The sequence below is a fragment of the Emericellopsis cladophorae genome (assembly GCF_022114955.1).
Source record: "Emericellopsis cladophorae strain MUM 19.33 chromosome Unknown NODE_11_length_583618_cov_114_125112, whole genome shotgun sequence".
In the NCBI taxonomy this organism is placed as follows: domain Eukaryota; kingdom Fungi; phylum Ascomycota; class Sordariomycetes; order Hypocreales; family Bionectriaceae; genus Emericellopsis; species Emericellopsis cladophorae.
The window spans coordinates 330448-351694 of NW_026250936.1; the positions used below are offsets into that span (position 1 = coordinate 330448).

Genomic DNA, 21247 nt, shown 5'->3' on the forward strand with positions numbered 1-21247 from the left:
CGCATGTCAGGGCGCGATTAAGCTCATGGGCTCGCCAGGAACAGGCCTCCCATGATTGGTCGACTGGAGGCTTGATCCACACACCTCGGCGGATCGACCATTTCCTCGCGGCTTCTCTCTTGGAAGTTGCTCCACGGGAAAAAGTCTTGTGCATAAGTGCCAGGTGTCACTGTGCAAGCTGTACAGTGCTCTTATGCAGGCACGCAGCCAGGCCAGCCAACAAAGGCAGGCCACGATGGAGCACCGAGAAGAGTTTTCTTCTTCTTCTCCTCACGGGATCCACGTCACCGATGCTGCCAGCCGGTAAGGAGCGGAAGAGATCGCAGGAATCGTGGCTCGCTGGCGGTGAATCATACTCACCCAACATGTGTCCGTCTCTGTGTACAAAACTTGCTGTGATTTGTGCGGAGTTTGATATCAGTTGTGCAAAGTTCAGAAAGCCTGTGCGCACGGAAATTGGTGCCGGGGCAGCCACAGCATGGCGTGTCCCAGTCGCCCCCGGCAGATGGTCGCCATCGCCCAATCTCAATGTGAAATTATGAAGAGGCCCCAATTACCTCGCCTTGGCAAACGTGGTTTCATCTGTTCAGCGCCACGCGAATCCGGGGATGCATTCAACCTGTCTCTGTGCGACAACCAAATCTGCAGTGTTCGTGAGAGTGACAGCTTCTTCACGTGTCACGTCTCGGGCCGCGAGGGAGCCAGCTCAGGCGCGCAGAACGCCCGAGTCAGACCGCCCACAAAATTATTCGCCTCCCACGCCGTCCTTACAGAGGACATGTCCACTGGAGGAGAATTGTCAGTATTCTGGGGCGGGTACGTACCTCGCAGTCCAGGTCCGTCCACGTCCAGGCCTCCAGTGCCAACAATAGAATCACCAGCCTTCCAGTCTTCACCTCTCACCGACCAGCTGCCCACTCGCCTGAGACAGCCTGACAGGGTCGTAGCCTCGAACCCCCGTGCCGAATTCCAGTCAAGGCGTCGCCCCGTCCCAGCGACAGCAATCATAACAAAGCGCGCCTGCTCAGCCTCGTCCGAGCTGACGACGACCACGTACATGCTGTTACGTAGAATCGACAGCAAGACACTGCGCCCTTTCACGCGGCCCCTCTCGGGCCACGACGTCGTCCGGGGATCCCTCCGAGTGGACGACGCGAGTCTCGAAAGGAGGGAGGGGAGGACTGTGCAGAAGTTCAAGCCAAATGACCCACAGCACAGGAACGTCGTCCGTCAGGTCCCGATGTGGAATCAACAAAACCTCTCATCACTTTGATAATCATGATGTTCAACTTATGTCAGTCCACACACTATGGACGGACGAATGTGCGCCCAACCAAGAAAAACAGGTCTTCACTCGTCCGTCTCCTCACAGTGCCCAATACATGCGCTGGCTCCCCACACTCGACAAATGGCATCACAGTTCGCCAGGGCCTCGCCGTCTTGTTGTTGCTTCTTCCACCAATCTCCATTGTTCTTGACATATGCTAAGTAGTTCTCCGGGTGACGCCCTCAGCATGATTCGCTGTCCAGTGACTTCAGTCTCTACGACCCTCGAATCGCTCTGTTCCATCGAGATATCCCTCACCATGGCTGCCTTGGACTTCGCTAGCCAGCCTTCTCGCTTCCGCCCACATGGACACCCTCGAAATGGCACCAGTCATCTGTGACTCAAGGAAGAGCCTCCGTACTCCCCGGCATTCTGCATATGCTGGGTACTTCATCAGAAGTAACTCCTCATCGCATCCTCGTAGCCCGTGCCGCCCTTGAGATCCCTCCCAAACCTCGCGTGCACATCGAGGACAAGCTTGACGTGCGCCACGCTCAGTGGCTCACCCTTGTTGACGGCCAAATCCTGTGCAGAGCCCAACACATTCTTGATCTCGCGGCCGTTCAGATCGTGCTTGGAGAGAGCCGCCATGTCATCTTCCGAGAATGGCTTGACCTCGATCTTGCCATGGGCCGTCACGCGATCCAGGAACAACTTGAAAATGGCACGCTTCGCCTTAGCATCGAGCTTATCATAGCGGAGAGCCACGTGGATGCGGGATTGAAAGGCTTCGTCAAACGTCTGCAGATAACCGTTAGCAAGTCCCGTACATTGCCTCTGATGAGAAGCCAAAGAAGCACATACCTCGACCCGATTTGTTGTGAGGAACAGGATTCCCTGGAAATACTCGAGCTGGCGTAGGAATATGCTCACGAGTGCGTTGCGGTGGATATCGGCCATGTTCCGCTTCTCCAGGAACACGTCCGCCTCGTCCAATAGTAGTATCGCGCCCCACGCATGACAGATATCGAGGATCCTCTGCAGCTCGTGCTCGAGGAAGCGCGAATCAGTTCCCAGCTCACCAGCCGAGACCATGTAGAGTGGACATTTGAGTAGCTCGCTGATGCCTTCGGCCGTGAGGGTCTTGCCCGTCCCGGGGGGTCCGTGAAGGACAGCTGGTGACTTGGTTAGTTGGGCCGCCGAAGGGGATTTAAAATACTCACTAACGAGGCCTTTGCCTTTTCCTTGGATCACGTCGTCGATTGTCGTGGCTGCGCTGAACTTGCGCGATTCCACCAGCGCCTTGATCAGGTCCTTGGTCCCGGCCTCGAGCACCAGGGAGTCCCAAGCCTTGTCGTTCCAGGAAATGTCCTTGATCCCTTCGACATCGAATTCAAGCCACTGCTTTTCCGCAAACGAGAAGCCCAGCACCAATGGCGAGGCGATCAAGTACTCCTCGTCCGTGAGACAGGGCACCTCAGCATCTGTGACCTCCTTTGCCGTCTCATTGGATGTTGAAGCTTCCGGCGTCTCTTGTCCGCCAGTTCCATCCTTACTGGGCAATTGCTCGAGCTGTTGCTCGGTCTCTTCCTCGCTAGACGAGTCTTTCGGTACTTGGACGAGATGCGTTGTGCCGCTTTCGTCTTGAACTGCTTTGGTCACATACCTGATCTTTGTGGTGCCATCTGCAGCGCCCGGTTCACCGTCGTCACCAGAGTCCGACTCGCCACACTCGCATTCCGTGTCCTCATCCGACGCGTCCGAATTGTCTCCAATGGTGACGGTATCGTGGTCCTTGGATTTGACGCTGGAGATGTAATAGTTTGGGTTGGTGCGGCGGAAGATGGCCGGGTCCACCATGATGCGACTGTTGGTAATGTTGAACTTCAAGACACCTTTTTTCCGCTTCATGAAAGCCATGCCTGAAAATGCCCTGAAATGCACGCCGCTGAGGGCAACAAACTTCTTGCCGCGCTCGATGAGGTCGTTGCGCAGTTTTTCCGCGTCCTTGTGGTACTCGAGTGGATAGCATGGGAGAGACGTGATCTTCCTCGCGCCCTTGAACTCGGCGATCTCCTCGGTCGTGGCCCCATAGCCGTACTTTTTGCCGTCAAACTCGAAATACTTGCCGGTGATGTGGTAAAACTCGCCCTTCATCATCGTGGAGTGCTTCTCGGCCACGTCGACCTTGAAGACTCCTGGAGTGTCATGCTGACCATAGGTGGGCGCGTACACCAGGGTGTGAGGCTTCCACAAGGCCCAAAGAAGGTCGTACGTGATCAAACCGCTCGAAAGCATGGGATCGAGGGTGTTCTTGATATTGTGGTAGTCCTTGGTTAGATACTTGAGCAGGACGCGCAGGTGTTTTCTCTTGTCATCCAGACGCTTCTGATTTTTCTTGCGTCGCTTCCGCGTGTCGCCCGCTGGCTCAAGCTCTCGCAGTGCACTCAGATGCGCCTTGAGCTCATTATAGTAGAGATAGAGCAGGTTGGGGTCCAGTTTGGGAACTTCATCCACCAAGCTGATGCCGCTGACATTCTTAATGACATCCTGCAGACATTCGCGCAGCAGCTTGCTCTTGATGTCCACGAACGTGCGGCGATACTTGCCCTCGTGGTCAAATGTGCGGCGTACATGGAAAACGTAGCCGTCGTACCGCGTGTCCACGCTCGTTTTCATCGTGCCCTGCAGCTTGAACATGTACAAGCTCGAATCCCACACCAGGTCCACTCTCTTGTAGTCAGGCTTTGTTGGCACCACGTCGCCGTCGTCGTCTACTTCGCCATCGTCATCTACCGGTGCAGAAGCACGAAATCCCCTGGCGCGCGCCGCAAGCGTGGTGGCACGCCCTGGGGCCGGCGGGAGCGGAGGCATGTTTCTGCCGAGTGACTGCCCCGTATCATACGAGCGTTGCAACCGGTCACCACCGAAGCTAGGAGGAGCAACAGAGCCGGAGAAGGGCGGGTAGCTTGGCGGTGGCGGGTATGGAGACGGTGGCTGAACAGAGAGCGTGGCAACGTGAGATGTTATCAGGTTCTCGAGGGCCTGCATGCGTTCCTCGATGCCTCCAAGCTGTCCTGCGGCCTTTTTCTTGTTTTTTGAAGCCTTCTTTCCACGGGGTGCGTCTCCATTGGAGTCTGTGGATGAGCTGTCTTCGTCTGAGGCGACGTCGTCAGCAGTCAATTTGCTCTTCCTCTTGCGCTTGCCTCCCTTGCTGCCATTGGTTTTCTTCTGAGACTTGCGATGCGGCTTCCTAGATGTATCAAGATCGCTGTCACCAGAATCAGTAGAAGTATCGGAATCGGTATCTTCTTCGCCTTCGTCGTCCGAAGAAGAGTCACTGGAATCCCCCAAGATTCTCGCCCGCTGGCTCTTAGATCCCTTCTTGGACCCCTTCTTGGACCCCTTGGAGGTTCGAGTTGTATCCTTGTGTTTCTTGGTGACCACCTTTAGCTTCTTGGCCTTCGATGCCACGGGATTCTGTGCTTCAGGCGATGGGTCGAGGGCCGTGCGACTTAGTCGTGGCTCACCCTGGTGGGTCATCGTACTCTTGGACGCAACGCCGGTATCGACGTCCTCCATGATCAAGATTGTGGTCAAAAGAAGAAAAAGAATGTGAGGAGGAAAGGAGGAAACTGTGAGGATAAAGGAAGGATGGTGGAAAGGGATGAGCAGGGGAGATTAACGGTGGCCGAGAGATAGGGCCAACCGTGAAAGGCGTCAGACGAAACGAGTAACGAGATCAGATGCACCGGTGAGGGGCGCGAAGAGATTCATTCACTCTGGCCCTGTGAAACATTCACTGTATGTTGCGTTAGTCGTCTGTTGTACGTCCCCTCTCCAAGCTAGGACAAACAAGTTGCGACGGCGTCTACTTACAGGCTGATTAGCCGCGCGACAAAGATGGATACGTGCGGATGGTACGGGCCACTGGTCTTCACGCGCCCACTCGTCCTCGTCCGGGCGTGTTGTGGAGAAATAGAGAATACGATGCCGAAGAATCGAATGATGGAATTTGAACGGGGTTTGAAGGCTGCGAATAGTCGTGAGACGAATGTAATGAAAGAAAGGTGATCAATCATATGCTGCTTGTCCCGTCAAGACTCAACAGGCAGCGCGTGATGCGCAAACGTTGGCAGTGAGTCACGGTCAAGCAGAGACAAACAGTTGAAAGATGAAAATGTATGTCGGGTGTAGCAGAGAAAAAGAATTAGCAGCTACCACTTTGCAGACGCAGTTCTCGTCAGCAACGATGACTGCAAGGCATAGTGGCAGCTGACGCATCGTGCTGGGCTGCACGACTCCAGATACCTTGCCTCACGCACGTACCTAGGCAGCAGCTGCCCACAGTCTGTCGTTCAAAAAGTCTGGATTGGCTGCGACGGCTCGTGCTGAGGCAGCCATGTTGATCGTGTACCGTGACACCATTGGCGATTTGTTGGTATTTGCTGGCTTTGCCTCGCCCCATTCGGGACATGTGGCTGCGTACGTACGCCATCGAAGGTGGCCTGCCGTCGTTTGCCATCGTCTCAATTGAAAGATGCTTGCATGAAGTCGTAGACAAACAGACCTCTTGTTTGTTTGTATGTGCGTGTTCGCGCGCGGTCATTTCAGTGCAAACCGCCAGGACACAAATGATGAAAAACCTTGAGGAATTGTCGCTTTGCTTTTGCCATCATGCACAATGACAGTATGGGCCGTGTCAGCTGAATCGCAGGGATATCGACAGTGACCAATGGTCGCACCGACAAAGTGCTGATGGTTTAGGGCTTTGGGCATCACTTTCAACCGCCTATCAGCAAATTCAACGTAGACAGCACCTGTAGTTAGCACCCGTAATGCCAACGGCCATCTTTCACGTCAGCTGCCCACTTCAACGGAGGTGCTTAGTCGGTGAGGGCTGTGAAGCAACATGGCTGACCGAGAATCCCCAGCCATCCTCGCAACGCCGCGCCTCTGTGCAGCAGCCAGCTGCGCTGCAGCATGAGTTTGGTTCGCTGCTGCCAAGGGCCAAGTCTGCCTTTTGCCGTCGCATAATCCATCTAAGATTGGCAATCGAGCGAACAACGGCGGCAGAGGCAACATGAGGACGGTCGCAAATTCCTTCTCCGGAAGCGAGTCTGGCAGGCTCCGTGTCGCTGTATGAGGTCTGGTGTCTCGAAGACGCCAATATTCAAAAGGCGGTCGGTCGGATGCGTTGGCCGCGCAGAACTATCTGCAATGCGCATACTAGACAGTGACGCCTCCCAACAGACAATACTCGTCGGCTGGTATCAGTGTCTTTTCTGGAGGGCAGGGCATGGCGCGACCGCAAACTTGGGACGTTGCCTGCATCTGCCGTACATAAGCGAGTCGTCCTTGACTGTGGGCCAGACAGTCGAGGATGCAGGAGAAGGCGGAAAGAGGTCCTGGTCAATGTGTGATCTCTACCAGCAATCAGGCTTCGCCATTGATCGGAGCTGTTCGTACCAGCTGCGAGCCTGCAACGGAGAGGCTGTGGTTCATGTACATCGGAATCTCGATGCAACATGTGCGCCATCTTTTTTCGTATTGCAGCAAAGCAGGCAGGGCCCACGCTAACAAACTTGGATGAAGTCCAGACCACCTTGGTTCGGCCTGCAGTGCAAACGCCAGACGCCCGCTAGCGCGATGTGGGGGGAAACGCCCGCCTGGCGCGAGACACTAACAGCGATAAGCGGCAAATTATGGCGATAAAAGCTATCACTGTTAACGCCCAATGCCTGTGGTCTGTGGGTGGCCTCACAAAACGTCATATTGGTTTCGGAGCACAAGGCGGCTGGCATTCACCCAAATCTTGCTCGCAATTGAGCAACCCTCCTTACTACAGCAAAGTGTTCAACCCTTCTCTGTATTCTACCTACACCGTGTCGATCGCAATCCCAAGGGCACGCGATCCCAAGTCTTGCTCGTCGCTGCCAGCTCTGGGTTCCGCCCAAGTGCCTGAGCGCTGATCACGGACGCGACTCAACAGATTGAGCGATAGAGTTGCTTCAGCTCGCGACTCTTCAAAATGGTCAACATGGGAAGATGGAAGGCACTGGACAGGATGTTTGGCTGGAATAATCACTCGAACGAGGGCCACCGGTCCGATCGCTTGTCCTGGCTTCACGAGGAGGAGACCTGTACGTTTCTTTCTTGCTGCACTCTGGGTGTCGCCTCGCTAACAAAGACCGCAGTACTCCCCCATCACGGGCAGAATACCCACAGCGCGATCCCGCCTGCTGATGTGGCCAAGACATGCCTGAAGCTACGACACCTGATCCAGGAATGTATCCCCTGCGAGATGGAAGAGAGCAAGGTTACCAGGGCCCACAGCCGCATCATCACGAAAAAGGTCATCGACGCTGCTAAATCAGCCGGCGGAGAAGAAGCGAGAGGATGTGTGGTTTTTTGTCTGCTGGTGAACAAGCGATGGTTCGCCCATGAGGCAAATGTCGAGCTGTGGGATGCCGATCTGCATCAACTACGAGCTGTGGCGTGTGGTGTGATCGCAAAGCAAATGTGAGAACACAGCACTACTATATAATGATTCAGTCACTGACAGCGTCCAGCATCGAGACAGAGGAAGATAATGACTATCTCATGCACGTCGTTCTCCTTCGCCGATATTCATTCCTGATCAATGGCCAGGCCACACGCCCACTCAACGCCATTGAGAGGGCTGTGGACTTGCACGAAGTGCGCGTCATTGGGTCCTCCGGGTACCAGAAGTGCATCAGTCACCTCTGGCGAGGCTGGCTCGTTCAGGACGAGGACGATCCGACCGTCTTCGTTGACTACAAGGACAAGGCCAATCCCAACTTTCTGGTGCACATGGACCCTGACCGCATGCGTGCACCGATGTATCAAAATGCGGCCCAGATGCTCTTTTCCATCATCTATTTGATCCTCTACACGTCAGCTATCAACTCGATCAACCCATCGGGCGAATTCGACGGAGCCGAGGTTCTTCTATATGTTTTCACCATTGGCTTTGTCTGCGAACAGGTTGTCAAATTCTACAAGGCCGGGCACCAGATTTTCGGCTTCTGGGATGCTTTCAACGGCATATTGTATTCGTTCTTGACGGCATCGTTCGTCCTGCGCGCCCTCGGTCTCTCTCATCGCGCGGGCTCCACGGACCGTACAGAATGGAGCGAACAGAGCTACAACATCTTGGCCTTTGTTGCACCGATGTTCTGGGGTCGTTTGCTTCTGTACCTCGACAGCTTCCGCTTCTTCGGTGCCATGCTGGTTGTCCTCAAGGTGATGATGAAAGAGTCCGTCATTTTCTTTGCCTTGTTGGTTATCATCATCGTTGGTTTTCTTCAGGCTTTTATTGGCCTGGACTTTGCCGATGACCTTGTGGCAGATGACGTCTGGTTCATCATGGAGAGCATGCTCAAGGCCATCCTGGGCAGTCCAGAATTCGATGGATTCGAGCAGTTTGGTCATCCATGGGGACTGATCCTGTACTACTGCTTCACGTTCATTGTGATGGTTCGTATTTCCGCCGGCTCACAGAAACCGAATTGGCTAACCACACCAGATCATCTTGCTGAACATCCTCATTGCACTCTACAATTCGGCGTACGAGGACATTTACGGCAATGCCGACGATGAGTATCTGGCTTTGCTTGCCCAGAAGGCGATGCAGTTTGTCCGTGCTCCCGATGAGAACGTCTATATCCCGCCTCTCAACCTTATCGAGATTGTCATTTCCGGTTTGTTTGAGTGGTGGATGCCCGGCCACGCGTACGAGATTCTCAACGACTGCGTCATGGGCGTGCTGTACTCGCCACTGCTGGTTGTTGCCGCATTTTTCGAGACCCGCAAGGCGGCTGACATTCGCTTCAACCGTTCGCGCGGTGAAGAGGACGACGATGTGATCGAAGAGTGGGAGCAAATGTCCTCCGATGTTGACGTGCAATCTGAGGAATGGGCCAAGGTCTGCGATGCCGCTAAGTCCAATGTCGAGGACGATCCCGCCATGGTGGAGCTGGAAAAGCTGCGCACCGACGTCACGGAGCTCAAGGCGATGCTCAAAGAAATCTCTCAGGCCGTCGGCGCCGACGCGAACAAGGCCGTGGCAACCGTTGAGGAGGAACAGGCAGAGCGTGAGCCGGTCCTGAAGGATGCCGGGAAGAAAAAAAAGGACAAAGGCAAGAAGAAAGACGTCACCGGGGCGCGAGGCAGTGCGAGCAGCTCTGAGTAGGGAGACCGAGCTGCCCAGCTAGCTGAGCGATTCCTGCAATGAGAGAGCTCCAGCTCGAGCAGTAGCTCGAGCAAAAGCTCTTGAGACGCAGGTGAGGATGTAAGGAAAGGCTATGTGCTACAGCTCCAATGTATTTTGAAGTTCTATCGAAGGCTTTCGGGTTTGCCCGGAGTAGGCGAGTCATGTTTTTTTCGTAGGTAATATGCCAGGCAAGCGAAGTTGGTCACAATGCAGATTTTCTTCTACTACCTCTGCCTGTGCTATGCAGCTTGATGGGCTTTGTAAGGTATTCATCTTCGGTGCCAGTGTTGTCTCAGTATGCGTCATGTGTATTGGCGGTTCTGGCTGAACTCCCAGAGTCCCCTCGGATTCCGTCTTGTGCATCACGCCCGGCCACGACACTTATGCCGGAGGGAAGAATTGAGGCACCGCCTTGTCGTAAGCCTCGACGTCTGGTGTAGTAAATGTCGTGAAGATGACACTATCCAATTGCTGACCATCCTCCGTCTCGATGAACTTCCGAACCTGCTCGCAAGCAACTTGCGCAGCATCGTCCTGAGGATAGCCATATACGCCCGTGCTAATGGCACAAAAAGCAAGAGTCCTGACGCCGTTATTCACCGCTACCCGCAGACATTCCTCGTAGCAACTCTCTAGCGTCTGTTTCGCCTGGAAAGTGGACGTCCTGAAATACACAGGCCCGACTGTGTGAATGACGTGCGCCGCTGGTAGCTCGTAGCCCTTTGTGATTTTTGCCTCGCCCGGCTGGCAACCTTGCAGGGTTTTGCACTCGGCGAGCAGGCGAGGACCTGCGGCGGCATGGATCGCTCCGTCGACGCCACCTCCGCCCAGTAGACTTGAGTTGGCGGCGTTGACAATGGCATCGACCGGCAGAGCTGTGATGTCACCTTCAATGAGGGAGACGCGGGCGTTGATAGACTCGGAATATGGTTTGCGGGGCTTGTCGCTGGGCTCCAGGTCACCTCGGTTGTACAGGTCGGTGACCGTGGGCAGATCGACCTCATCGCCATGCCGAGACATTTTTAATGTAGCAAAGCAATACTGGTCAGGGTTTCTTTGGGTTTCTTGAGATTGTAGACACGGTCTACGTGGATGCGCGAGGGCGTTCTTACGGTGTTGGATAGTAGATGTGGTAAGAGGGCGAGTCAACTGCGTCTGCAACCGTACCGGGGAGCGAGTCGTCCGGCCTGTGCGGTGTAGCTGCGAGACTCTGTGCGCAGCGCTCATTCAGTGCAGTAATGATCGCTCTTTGTGTGTCTTATTTGAGTCGTGAGTCGTGACGGCTCTGGTGGTTGCGGGCTTAATGGATTCGAGTGAGCTTGAGCAATGAGAAGAGCTGTATGGATCTAGGCCGCACGAAATTCGTTGGACCTCTCTGATGGATACTGTTTTTCGGGACGTGGAAGCGCGTTCATGCGTAAATTGGAAACGGTGAGAAATACAGAGTGAAGGGACCGGTACTCGTGGTTCTTTTTGTACGTACCGATGCAATATCTTCATCGCGACCAGTTTCCCTAGAGTTGCCAGTAGAGCTATAACTTATTGAACACGCTCGTGAAGGCATACTCACCGGGTAGAGTGATCAGTGAGGTAGGTCTAACTTAGTAAACTTAGTTAAATGGATGGATGAGATAACCTATACACACTCTGACACTACGCTGGAAAATCTGACAGGCAGCCACCATACCGGGAGAGCCAATTTTGTCTGTGGAAAATTAACTTAACATCAAAGTACATAGAAAGTCGATCCAGCTCAGCTACGGGAAGGTGCTAATATTCAGGTCTATTTGCGCCCGTTTCTATTGAAGCTCTTATCAGCTTATCGTGTTCCGCGTTGGCGGGGTCTCTGATTGTTTTCTTCTGCCCCTCGTAGCAATCGTCCTGATAACCCAGTCGGCCATTGACTCACTTTCCCGACACGCGATCCAAAAGTTGAGAGACGTTTCCAAGCATCCATCCGCACAAACTCTCGACTTGGAACACCCTGAAAACGCAATCATGGCTGAGGAAATCACCCAGAACATGCCCAAGCTTCAACTTGACGAGGAGACTGGCGAGATGGTCTCCAAAGCTGAACTCAAAAAGCGCCAGCAGAAACGCGCAAAGAAGGCTGCGCAGGAGAAGGCTCGCGCCGAAAAGGCTGCCGCTGGTTCTGCGCCAGCCAAGCCTAAAGCCACCGCGCCAAAGGCTGAAGAGACCGCGACTGACCCGGAGCAGATGTTCAAGGTCGGCTGGTTGGCAGATGTTTACAAGGAGAGGCCAGAGAAGAATGTTGTCACCCGTTTCCCTCCCGAGCCCAATGGCTTCCTTCACATCGGCCACGCGAAGGCGATTGCGATCAACTTTGGGTTCGCCAAATACCACGGCGGTGTCTGCTACCTACGATTCGATGACACCAACCCCGAGAAGGAGGAGGAAAAGTATTTCACAGCGATCAAAGATATCGTTGAATGGTTGGGTTTCAAGCCATATAAGATTACATACTCCAGCGACAACTTCCAGAAGCTCTACGACCTTGCGGAGGAGATGATCAATATGAACAAAGCCTACGTCTGCTCGTGTAACGACACAGAGATCAAGCTTCAACGAGGCGGGGAAAAAGGTGCCCACGAGCGGTATCGATGTGCGCACGCCGAGCAAACAGCCGAGGATAACCTGCAAAAGTTCCGGGACATGCGCGACGGAAAATACAAGCCCAAGGAGGTCTTTCTGCGCATGAAGCAGGACATTACCGATGGCAACCCTCAGATGTGGGACTTGGCCGCGTACCGCATCAAGACTGACCAGCCCCATCATCGTACGGGGTGGGATTGGAAGATCTATCCGACGTACGACTTCACCCACTGTCTGTGTGACAGTTTCGAGGGGATCACTCACTCTCTGTGCACGACGGAATTCATCCAATCGCGAGTATCCTACGAGTGGTTGAACAAAACCCTCAAGGTCTATGAGCCGATGCAGCGCGAGTATGGCCGACTCAATCTCTTTGGGACGGTTCTCTCAAAGAGGAAGATTATGAAGTTGGTCGAGGAGAAGATTGTGCGCGATTGGGATGATCCGCGACTGTACACATTGATCGGCATCAAGCGCCGCGGTGTGCCGCCCGCTGCGATTCTAGAGTTCATCAATGAGCTCGGGGTGACCACCAATGCTACAGCTTTGCCTGTGCACCGCTTCGAGCAATCTGTCCGCAAGTACCTCGAAAAGACCACGCCTCGTCTCATGCTCATCCTCGACCCTATCCCAGTTGTGGTAGAGGATGCTGAGCCTGCCGACATTGAACTTCCATTCTCGCCCAAAGACCCAAAGATGGGTTCTCACATTGTCAAATTCACCTCCACAATCTACATTGACCGTTCCGACTTCCGCGAGGAAGACAGCAAAGACTACTTCCGACTCGCACCGAACAAGTCTGTCGGTCTGCTCAACGTGCAGTATCCTATCAAGGCAACGTCGTTTACTAAGGACCCCGAGACAGGAAAAGTCACCGAGGTCCGCGCCGTATTTGACAAGGAGACGAAGAAGCCCAAAACATACATCTCCTGGGTTGGTACAGAGGGTTCCAAGAAGGTGGAGGCGCGCGTACACAACCAGCTCTTCAAGAGCGAGAAACCAGAGGATGTCGAGGGTGGCTTCCTGAATGATATCAACCAAGACAGCGAGGTGATATACCATGATGCCATCATCGAGAACGGCTTTGATGAGGTGAGGAGGCGGGCGCCATGGCCAGAGGCTGCTGGTGAGAGCGAGCTGGGCAAGGGTGGTCCAGAAAGTGTGCGCTTCCAGGCTATGCGTGTGGCATACTTTGTAGGTTTTCTTATCTTTCAATGCAGACAAAGACTAACATGTGGCAGGCACTGGACACAGACACCACGGAAGACAAGATTGTGCTCAACAGGATTGTATCATTGAAGGAGGACGCAGGCAAGAAATGAGGGATATGTTATCTGATATGAAAGCGAGCGCGCGAGGGAGCCAGTGCGTGGCGAGATGGGCACTCCGGTGGGTGTTATAAAATATAGACGACTACATGCGAAATATCAAATAAAGAGAAGACTGTCATGCTTGTCCAAGTTTACAAGGTGATCCGGCCGATGGCGAGTCTATAGTAGCCAGCCTCAAGCCATCGCGCAAGGCAAGCTCAGATTGACTCCCTTAGCATGGTTCTGGGCCTTCTGGCAGTTTTATGCGAGACATTGCAACTGTCGGTGAGCAAGGCCCATGTAAGCCTTCAGATCGTCCGGGGCCCCGCGAACAGCCTGGGGTCAGTGCGTCGTGAAGGGGTTCAAACTTCAAAGTATAGCGAGACCTCTCTCTTTGCACATTGTACATAGATGCGGGATACTTTTCGGTTCTGTGCCACTCATTGCCACGTTGTTAAAGAGAGTTGGCCGTAAGGATTGGTACATGTAATGGTGGGAGATAGACCGGGGCCACTCAAAGCTTGATAGTGTGACAATGTGGCTCTTCGACTGGGGCTGATACGAAGATATGTTCGTTTATAGCGTCTGGGTCTTGATGACACTGGATTTGTGAGAGCGACAGCGCTTTGCTTGGCGAAGACGGTGATGAAGACTGGTGAGGCCACCTATTGCCTGGGATCTCAAAGCGCCATGTGGCTCAGCGAAGCCCTGAAACTTGGTCAGAATCATCGTCCGCAATATGCCTAAAGTAAGTGTGTGGCAAATGTCATCATGAGCGGGAAGATTCTGCCACCATCAGAATCGGTGAATCCTAACTTGGACTAGCTGCCCAGGGTCCAGAATCACATCATGAAAGCTAGCGATGGGATCAACCCTTCCCTTGGCTTCTGAGCGCGTCAATAGAGAGATAGTTGTCTAGAGAAACAGCTGTACTAGAGCGAAATAGCTCAGATATTCAATGGAGCAACGTTTACCGGCCACCTCAACATCTTGGAACCAAAAGTCGGAATGCCATCCCAGGTTCACCGCTTTGGCGATTCGCCCCCTTCTGGGCCTAGCGCGCCCGCGATAAGCCACGATAAGCATGCGCCGCCCCGCCAATGGAGGGGCAGAGTTTTTCAAACTGGGCGCTTGAGCGTTCATTGAGGGGAGGAGCACTGCGCAGAAAAAAAATTGTGGTCGTGCTCGGCGGCGAGCCTTTTTCAGAAAAAAAAAAAAAAACCTGGCCCTCCCCTCCTCAAGTATCTTTCCCTCTTCTCCCAACCCTTCTTCCTTCATCATCCAACTTCTTGAGACTGGTCCGTCTTTTCCTCCAAGACGAACCGCGTGGACTTGATTCTTTCATTGTCCTCCTTTTGATCTCTTTTCTTTCCTCTTGCACGTGTTGTTCGTTTCCTCCACGAACAGCCCCGCACTCTCAGCACAGAGTTCGACCCCTCCATCGACACTCTTGCCCTCACCAGACTCAGACGTTCAGTCGTACTAGTCTGTCATCCAAGGAATTTTTCGCCTCCACGAATCTCTTCCGACCTTTTTATATAAACCGACAAGATGCCTTCCGAGAACGCTCAGTCCGTCAAGGTGCTCGACGAGCTCTTCCAGAAGCTCACCGTCTCCACCGAGGCCGCCGCCATCAAGGAGACTTCTGGCGAGATTGCCGGCTTTGTCAACGGCCGTATCGAGGACCAGGATGTGCCTAACAAGTGAGTCTTGCCAATCTCTGAAAAGCTTGCGGTTGCAGACTGCTCTGTATTCTTGGAATGGGCGAACATTTTTATAAAGCTTATAACCCAAGTGCACAAGGAGGGAGGGGGAAACAGCGCCAGCGCCAGCGCCAGGGTGCTGCCGTTTTTTGCCCCTCACCAGCAATTCCGGCGCCCACTAAAAATTTTCAATTTGACGCCCGTTCAACGTACTAACAATTTGATAGGCTCATTGAGAACCTCGAGAAGCAGTTGGCCAGCAAGAAGGATGCTGTCGCCCGTGAGCGCGCTTGCGTCGCCATTGAGCAGATTGCTGCCCACTCCGAGGTCTCTGCTGCCGTTGAGCCCTACCTCGTGGTCCTCCTCCCCAAGGTCCTGGCTGCCGTCGGTGACAAGTCTGTCAACGTTAAGAACGCCGCCCAGGCTGCTGTCCTCGCCATCGCTGGCGCCATCAAGGGCAACGCCTCCAAGGCTGCCCTCCCCCACATCATTGAGTCGATCCGCAACGCTCAAAAGTGGCCGGAGAAGATGGCTGCTCTTGACTTCATCGACGCCCTGGTCGTCTCCGCCCCTGCCCAGATCGCCTACCGTGTCCCCGAGTTGATTCCCGTCATCTCCGAGGCCATGTGGGACACTAAGAAAGATGTCAAGGACCGCGCCTACAAGGCTATGGAGAAGCTCTGCCAGCTCATTGTCAACCGTGATATCGAGCGCTTCATCCCCGAGCTCATCAAGTGTATCGCCAAGCCCGAGAACGTCCCCGAGACCGTTCACTTGCTCGGTGCCACCACCTTTGTCACTGAGGTCCAGGAGCCTACTCTGGCTCTCATGGTCCCCTTGCTTGACCGTGGTCTCGCCGAGCGTGAGACTGGTATCAAGCGTAAGGCCGCTGTCATTGTCGACAATATGTGCAAGCTTGTCGATGACCCCAACATTGTTGCTCCTTTCTTGCCCAAGATGATGCCCGGTCTCCAGAAAAACTACGAGAACCTGGCTGATCCCGAGGCTCGTGAGAAGACCAAGCAGGCTCTGGACACCCTCAACCGTGTCGGCAACGTCCAGAACGGTGTCATCCCCGAAGCCCGCAATGATGGTGCTCTCAACATCGTCCTCGAGAAGCTCACTGAGATCCTCAAGCCCAAGTACGGCAGCTACCTGGAGAAGATGGGTCCCCTCGCCGAGTACATTTCCGCTATTGCCGGCCAGCTCGTCGACGAGAAGGAGACCGAGCCCATGATCTGGGTCGAGAACCTAAAGCCTTACGTTGCCGTCATCACAGGTATTGACAACGCTGAGGCCGTCATTGAGACTCTCCGCAAGAAGGCATCTCCCGGTGCTGCCGACGAGGCCGAGGTTGAGCCCGATGAGGAGGAGGGTGAGGATCTCTGCAACTGCACCTTCTCCCTCGCCTACGGTGCCAAGATTCTTCTCAACCAGACTCACCTGCGTCTCAAGCGTGGTCAGCGCTACGGTCTCTGTGGTCCCAACGGTTCCGGCAAGTCCACCCTCATGCGCGCCATCAACAACGAGCAGGTCGAGGGCTTCCCCAAGCAGTCCGAGGTCAAGACCGTCTTCGTCGAGCACGACCTTGACTCTGCCGATACTGAGATGACCACCATTGACTGGACCATGAAGAAGCTCGAAGAGGCCGAGGTCACGACTAGCCGTGAGGAGGTCGAGAAACGCCTTGGTGAGTTCGGCTTCAACAACGAGATGATTTCTGGTGAGATCACCGCTCTCTCCGGTGGCTGGAAGATGAAGCTGGCTCTGTGCCGTGCTGTCTTCGAGGCCCCCGACATTCTGCTGCTGGATGAGCCCACCAACCACATGGACGTGAAGAACGTCAAGTGGCTCGAGGAGTACCTCATCAACTCCCCCTGCACCTCGATCGTCGTCTCCCACGACTCCGCCTTCCTCGACAACATCTGCCAGCACATTGTCCACTACGAGCGCTTCAAGCTGAAGCGCTACCGTGGCAACCTGGCCGACTTTGTCAAGCGCGTGCCCTCGGCCAAGTCCTACTACGAGCTCGGTGCCTCCGAAATAGAGTTCACCTTCCCTGAGCCCGGTTTCCTCGAGGGTGTCAAGACCAAGGCCAAGGCCATTCTGCGTGCCACCAAGATGACCTTCCAGTACCCCGGTACCTCCAAGCCCCAGATCCAGGACATCACCTTCCAGTGCTCGCTCGGCTCCCGTATTGCCGTTATTGGCCCCAACGGTGCTGGCAAGTCGACCCTGATCAACGTGCTCACCGGTGAGCTCATCCCCACCAAGGGTGAGATCTACCAGCATGAGAACATCCGCATTGCCTACATCAAGCAGCACGCCTTTGCCCACATTGACGACCACCTGGACTCCACTCCCTCCGAGTACATCCAGTGGCGCTTCCAGACTGGTGAGGATCGCGAGACCATGGACCGTGCCAACAAGATCATCACAGACGCCGATGAGAAGGCCATGGACAAGGTCTTCAAGATCGAGGGTACCCCCCGTCGCGTCATTGGCATCAACTCCCGCCGCAAGTTCAAGAACTCGTACGAGTACGAGTGTTCGTTCGCCCTCGGTGAGAACCTTGGCATGAAGAACGAGCGCTGGGTTCCCATGATGTCTGCCGACAATGCCTGGCTGCCCCGCTCCGAGCTGTTGGCCTCTCACCAGAAGATGGTTGCCGACGTTGACATGAAGGAGGCTCTCGCCTCTGGTCAGTTCCGTCCCCTTGTCCGTAAGGAGATTGAGGCCCACTGCGCCAACTTTGGTCTCGATGCTGAGCTCGTCTCTCACTCGCGCATGCGTGGTCTGTCCGGTGGGCAGCGTGTCAAGACTGTCCTGGCCGCTTGTTCGTGGCAGCGCCCTCACTTGATCGTCCTAGACGAGCCTACCAACTACCTGGACCGTGACTCCCTCGGTGCCCTGTCCAAGGCCCTGAAGAAGTTTGAGGGTGGTGTCATCATCATCACTCACTCGGCCGAGTTCACCAAGAACATCACCGAGGAGGTCTGGGCCGTCATGGACGGCAAGATGACGCCTTCCGGCCACAACTGGGTGTCCGGCCAGGGCTCTGGTCCCCGCCTCAAGGGCGACGACGATGAAGAGGAGGAGAAGTTTGACGCTATGGGCAACAAGATTGTCAGCACCAAGAAGAAGGCCAAGCTGACCTCGTCCGAGGCTCGCAAGAAGAAGAAGGGTAAGTAGCCCCATCTGACTGACACTTTTGCGACCAATGCTAACAATCATTTGCAGAGCGTATGGCCCGCCGCAAGCGTGGTGAGGAGGTTTTCTCCGACGAGGACGACATCTAAGCGCTTCCTCTGGCAGAGAACAACAAACCCCCTCTTCTACTACCCGATACGCATCCACCCACACGACCCTGACGAGCCCGCCCTCCCTCTTCAGCATGATTATATTTTTCCTTTGTCGCATAATGAATTCCCTGAGCAAAAAGTACCTTCTTTCTTGCCGGTTGGCCGGAATCTTTTTTTGGTCTCAAATGGATGCAGCCTACGACGTACATACCCGTTGGCTGTGGATAGAGGAACTCATGATATGCTCTTTTACTAGACTAGACTACATCTCGGGCGATAGTGTGTACCGGGGGCGGGAGGACTGTCGGATGGGTTGGAGGACCTGTACTGACTTGGTTCGCCCACCTTTTACTGTCACTGAGACGCCATGGAGGAAATGGCGACAGATAGAGCCAATGAATTCGTGACGACCAAATTGCGTGTCTTGAATTGAGTGATGACCGGCTTTCCGGTGGTGGTGTGTGTGTACACTGTGGTCTTGTATGCTAGTCCACGTTAGGGCAAGCCAGCAACGTCCAGCCCAGTAAGGAAGTGTCACGGGATTGAGTTATACAAATAATCCTAGCACGTGGTAAAGACTCGGTGCACGTGCATTCTCGGGCATTAAGCTAAGGTTGATATTAAAGATTTGGTGTCAAATTGCCCACTGACGCAAACTTATATTACAAGTTTGCCTAGCGCCGCAACGCAATACATAGTTTGCCGGCATCGTCGTAATTCAAACGCAGAACAGGCAACCATGTGGAAAGTTTAGATCCGGCGAGCCGGCGAGCATTGACTTTGGTATAAGTGAGTGTCAAGCTTCGAGTCTTCTGCCACTGAAGTTTGGGCCTGTCAAGGCCAGGCGCCACGAAGTGGCGAGTTTGGATTCATATATGGTCTTCAGCCGGAAAGTCTTCTCCTCGGCCGGGTAGAGCTGAGTGCTGTTCTTTGTAGTCAAGCTTGTTCCGCAAAGTCAATGTACAATACAAGGTTTGAGTACATGACAAGCGTGTCGTCGTCCTCCCTTGAACACAAGATGCTGGATATGGCTGCCTGCTTGCTTGGTCCGCTGACGAGCCACAAGAGGTCCAGAGGCCTGTGATGAGGTATGTCATGGTCCAGCACTGTGCTGTCATATTAGCATGAAGGCACAGCTCTTCAAGAGCCACGATTTCGGAGCCTTGTTCCGCTCTGCTACGCCTTGTCTTCCGGGCACTTGATACATACTAGTCTCGCGGGATTCTGTATCTCAGGGTTGTAGGGTCCTATACACTGGTGCCAGTGGCTGAACTCATTGACGTAGAGTTTGGGTAGCCAACCGCCACAACAAGTGAGTAAACAGAGTCTTCGTGCCAAACCTTGCTACCGTACAAGTGTCCCACCTCTCCCCTTTAAATACGTGCACACATGCCCATCTACTTGCTACCATACATACATGCAAAGCACCCACCGATAGTGATCGATCATCTTGACCTATGCCTCGTATACAACGTCCAGTACGCAGCTGTTACCGCATCTCATGCCTCGAGGCAGACCCGCGGCGGGTCCCAAGCGCCATAAACCACTTCCTGGTCCCGGTACATTTGGCGGTCCACACCACTCCAAGACCATCAACAACCTCCGTGTTGTTCAACCGGGGGCGATCCTCCCGACCTTGCGAGCGGTCAATGTAGGTTAACCGATCCCCGCCCTCGGGGAAACCGTTTCAGTGGGTGAATGTGCGTTGACACTCGTCTCGAGGGTGCTGTAAATGAATTAGTAAACGGCGATCGATGTAAGTCCTGCCCGTCTCCTCTGCTCTCCCTCCGCATCTTGTGATCCGTACCGTGACGAATACTGACGCGGGCGGCCATCCCGTAGCTTCCCTTATGCTCTCCGAGGCTCGTATGCGACACATTACACGAGAAGCCCAGATAAACGCCTTGATGGGGCGCAGGGATGCGCATGGCAACCTGATCAACGTCTTGGGATGTACCTGCGGCGAGGTCTACCTCGAAGGTTCGCCAGAGCACATTGCCCACATGAACCCGCACATGTTACTGCCGCCCAACCTCCGGGAGCTCGGAGACGACTACGGCACGAGGATGAGCCACAGGCACGCGCGGGCTGTGGCTGCTCTGCAGCATGTGTATGGGGAGAATGGCATGGGCGCCGTGCAGGGGCGAGGTCGAGGGAGAGGACACGGTCCAGTGCCTCGAGGTTTTTCAGTGCCCCGAGGTTTTCCAGTGCCCCGAGGTGGTCAAATGTTCGGAGGTGGACAAATGGTCCGAGGTGGTCATCGGATGTTCCCAATCGATCATCAAAGGTTCCCAGGCGGTCAACAAATGATCCCAAGTGGCCATCAAATGGTCGCAGGTAGCCATCGAATGATCCCAAGTGGTCGCCGAATGATCCCAGGTAGCCAAAGGATCCGAGGGGACCGAGGAGGGTGGCCAAGCGCACGAGGTTGGCATCCCGGCGGGCGAGGTGGCGGCATGTCCGTGCCCTCCGCCCTTATCGTGGCGGACCAGCGCAATCTCCATGCTCTTCAGAACATGCGCGTGAGCGAGGTCAATGAGGACTCCAGGGCGGCCATGCAAGAGATTATGCGCGCGTGGAACCGGTGATGGGTATGGTCTGCGCAGCGGCGGCGGTGAAGGTAAAGGGGGAAAAGGGAGATGAGGGTGCCGTGCAGAAAAGGTTTGGCATTGCAATTAATGGAATGAGCGACTGCGTTAAGGTGGGAGATTCTGGTAACTATTAGTGTACAGTACGAATTGGACCCGAGTTGAATTTTCCGCCAGCGTCCGTCACGTTGGGCATTTATATCCTTGAATCACAACGCGGTAACTATC

The 21247-nt window shown here is 54.5% G+C and overlaps 5 protein-coding genes across 5 annotated transcripts; 3 read left to right on the plus strand and 2 right to left on the minus strand.

Annotated features, from left to right (window-relative positions):
• Positions 1-1720: 1720 nt before the first annotated feature.
• J7T54_000898 (uncharacterized protein) lies at positions 1721-4849 on the minus strand (the record flags this gene model as incomplete). The annotated part of the gene is made up of 3 exons (XM_051504934.1): positions 1721-2068; positions 2132-2442; positions 2491-4849. 3 exons carry the CDS (start codon positions 4847-4849, stop codon positions 1721-1723), a joined length of 3018 nt encoding a protein of 1005 aa, XP_051363611.1.
• Positions 4850-7298: 2449 nt separating this feature from the next.
• Positions 7299-9482, plus strand: J7T54_000899 (Calcium channel-like protein; the record flags this gene model as incomplete). Its single annotated transcript, XM_051504935.1, has 4 exons — positions 7299-7410; positions 7465-7789; positions 7840-8767; positions 8817-9482. 4 exons carry the CDS (start codon positions 7299-7301, stop codon positions 9480-9482), a joined length of 2031 nt encoding a protein of 676 aa, XP_051363612.1.
• A 402-nt stretch (positions 9483-9884) lies between these two features.
• On the minus strand, positions 9885-10523 carry J7T54_000900 (Macro domain-containing protein; the record flags this gene model as incomplete). Its single annotated transcript, XM_051504936.1, has 1 exon — positions 9885-10523. One exon carries the CDS (start codon positions 10521-10523, stop codon positions 9885-9887), a length of 639 nt encoding a protein of 212 aa, XP_051363613.1.
• A 978-nt stretch (positions 10524-11501) lies between these two features.
• J7T54_000901 (glutaminyl-tRNA synthetase) lies at positions 11502-13438 on the plus strand (the record flags this gene model as incomplete). The annotated part of the gene is made up of 2 exons (XM_051504937.1): positions 11502-13310; positions 13358-13438. The coding sequence occupies 2 exons, from the start codon at positions 11502-11504 to the stop codon at positions 13436-13438; spliced, it is 1890 nt and encodes a 629-aa protein (XP_051363614.1).
• Positions 13439-14977: 1539 nt separating this feature from the next.
• Positions 14978-18428, plus strand: J7T54_000902 (mRNA-nucleus export ATPase (Elf1); the record flags this gene model as incomplete). Its single annotated transcript, XM_051504939.1, has 3 exons — positions 14978-15129; positions 15357-18313; positions 18370-18428. The coding sequence occupies 3 exons, from the start codon at positions 14978-14980 to the stop codon at positions 18426-18428; spliced, it is 3168 nt and encodes a 1055-aa protein (XP_051363615.1).
• Between the last annotated feature and the right edge of the window lie 2819 nt (positions 18429-21247).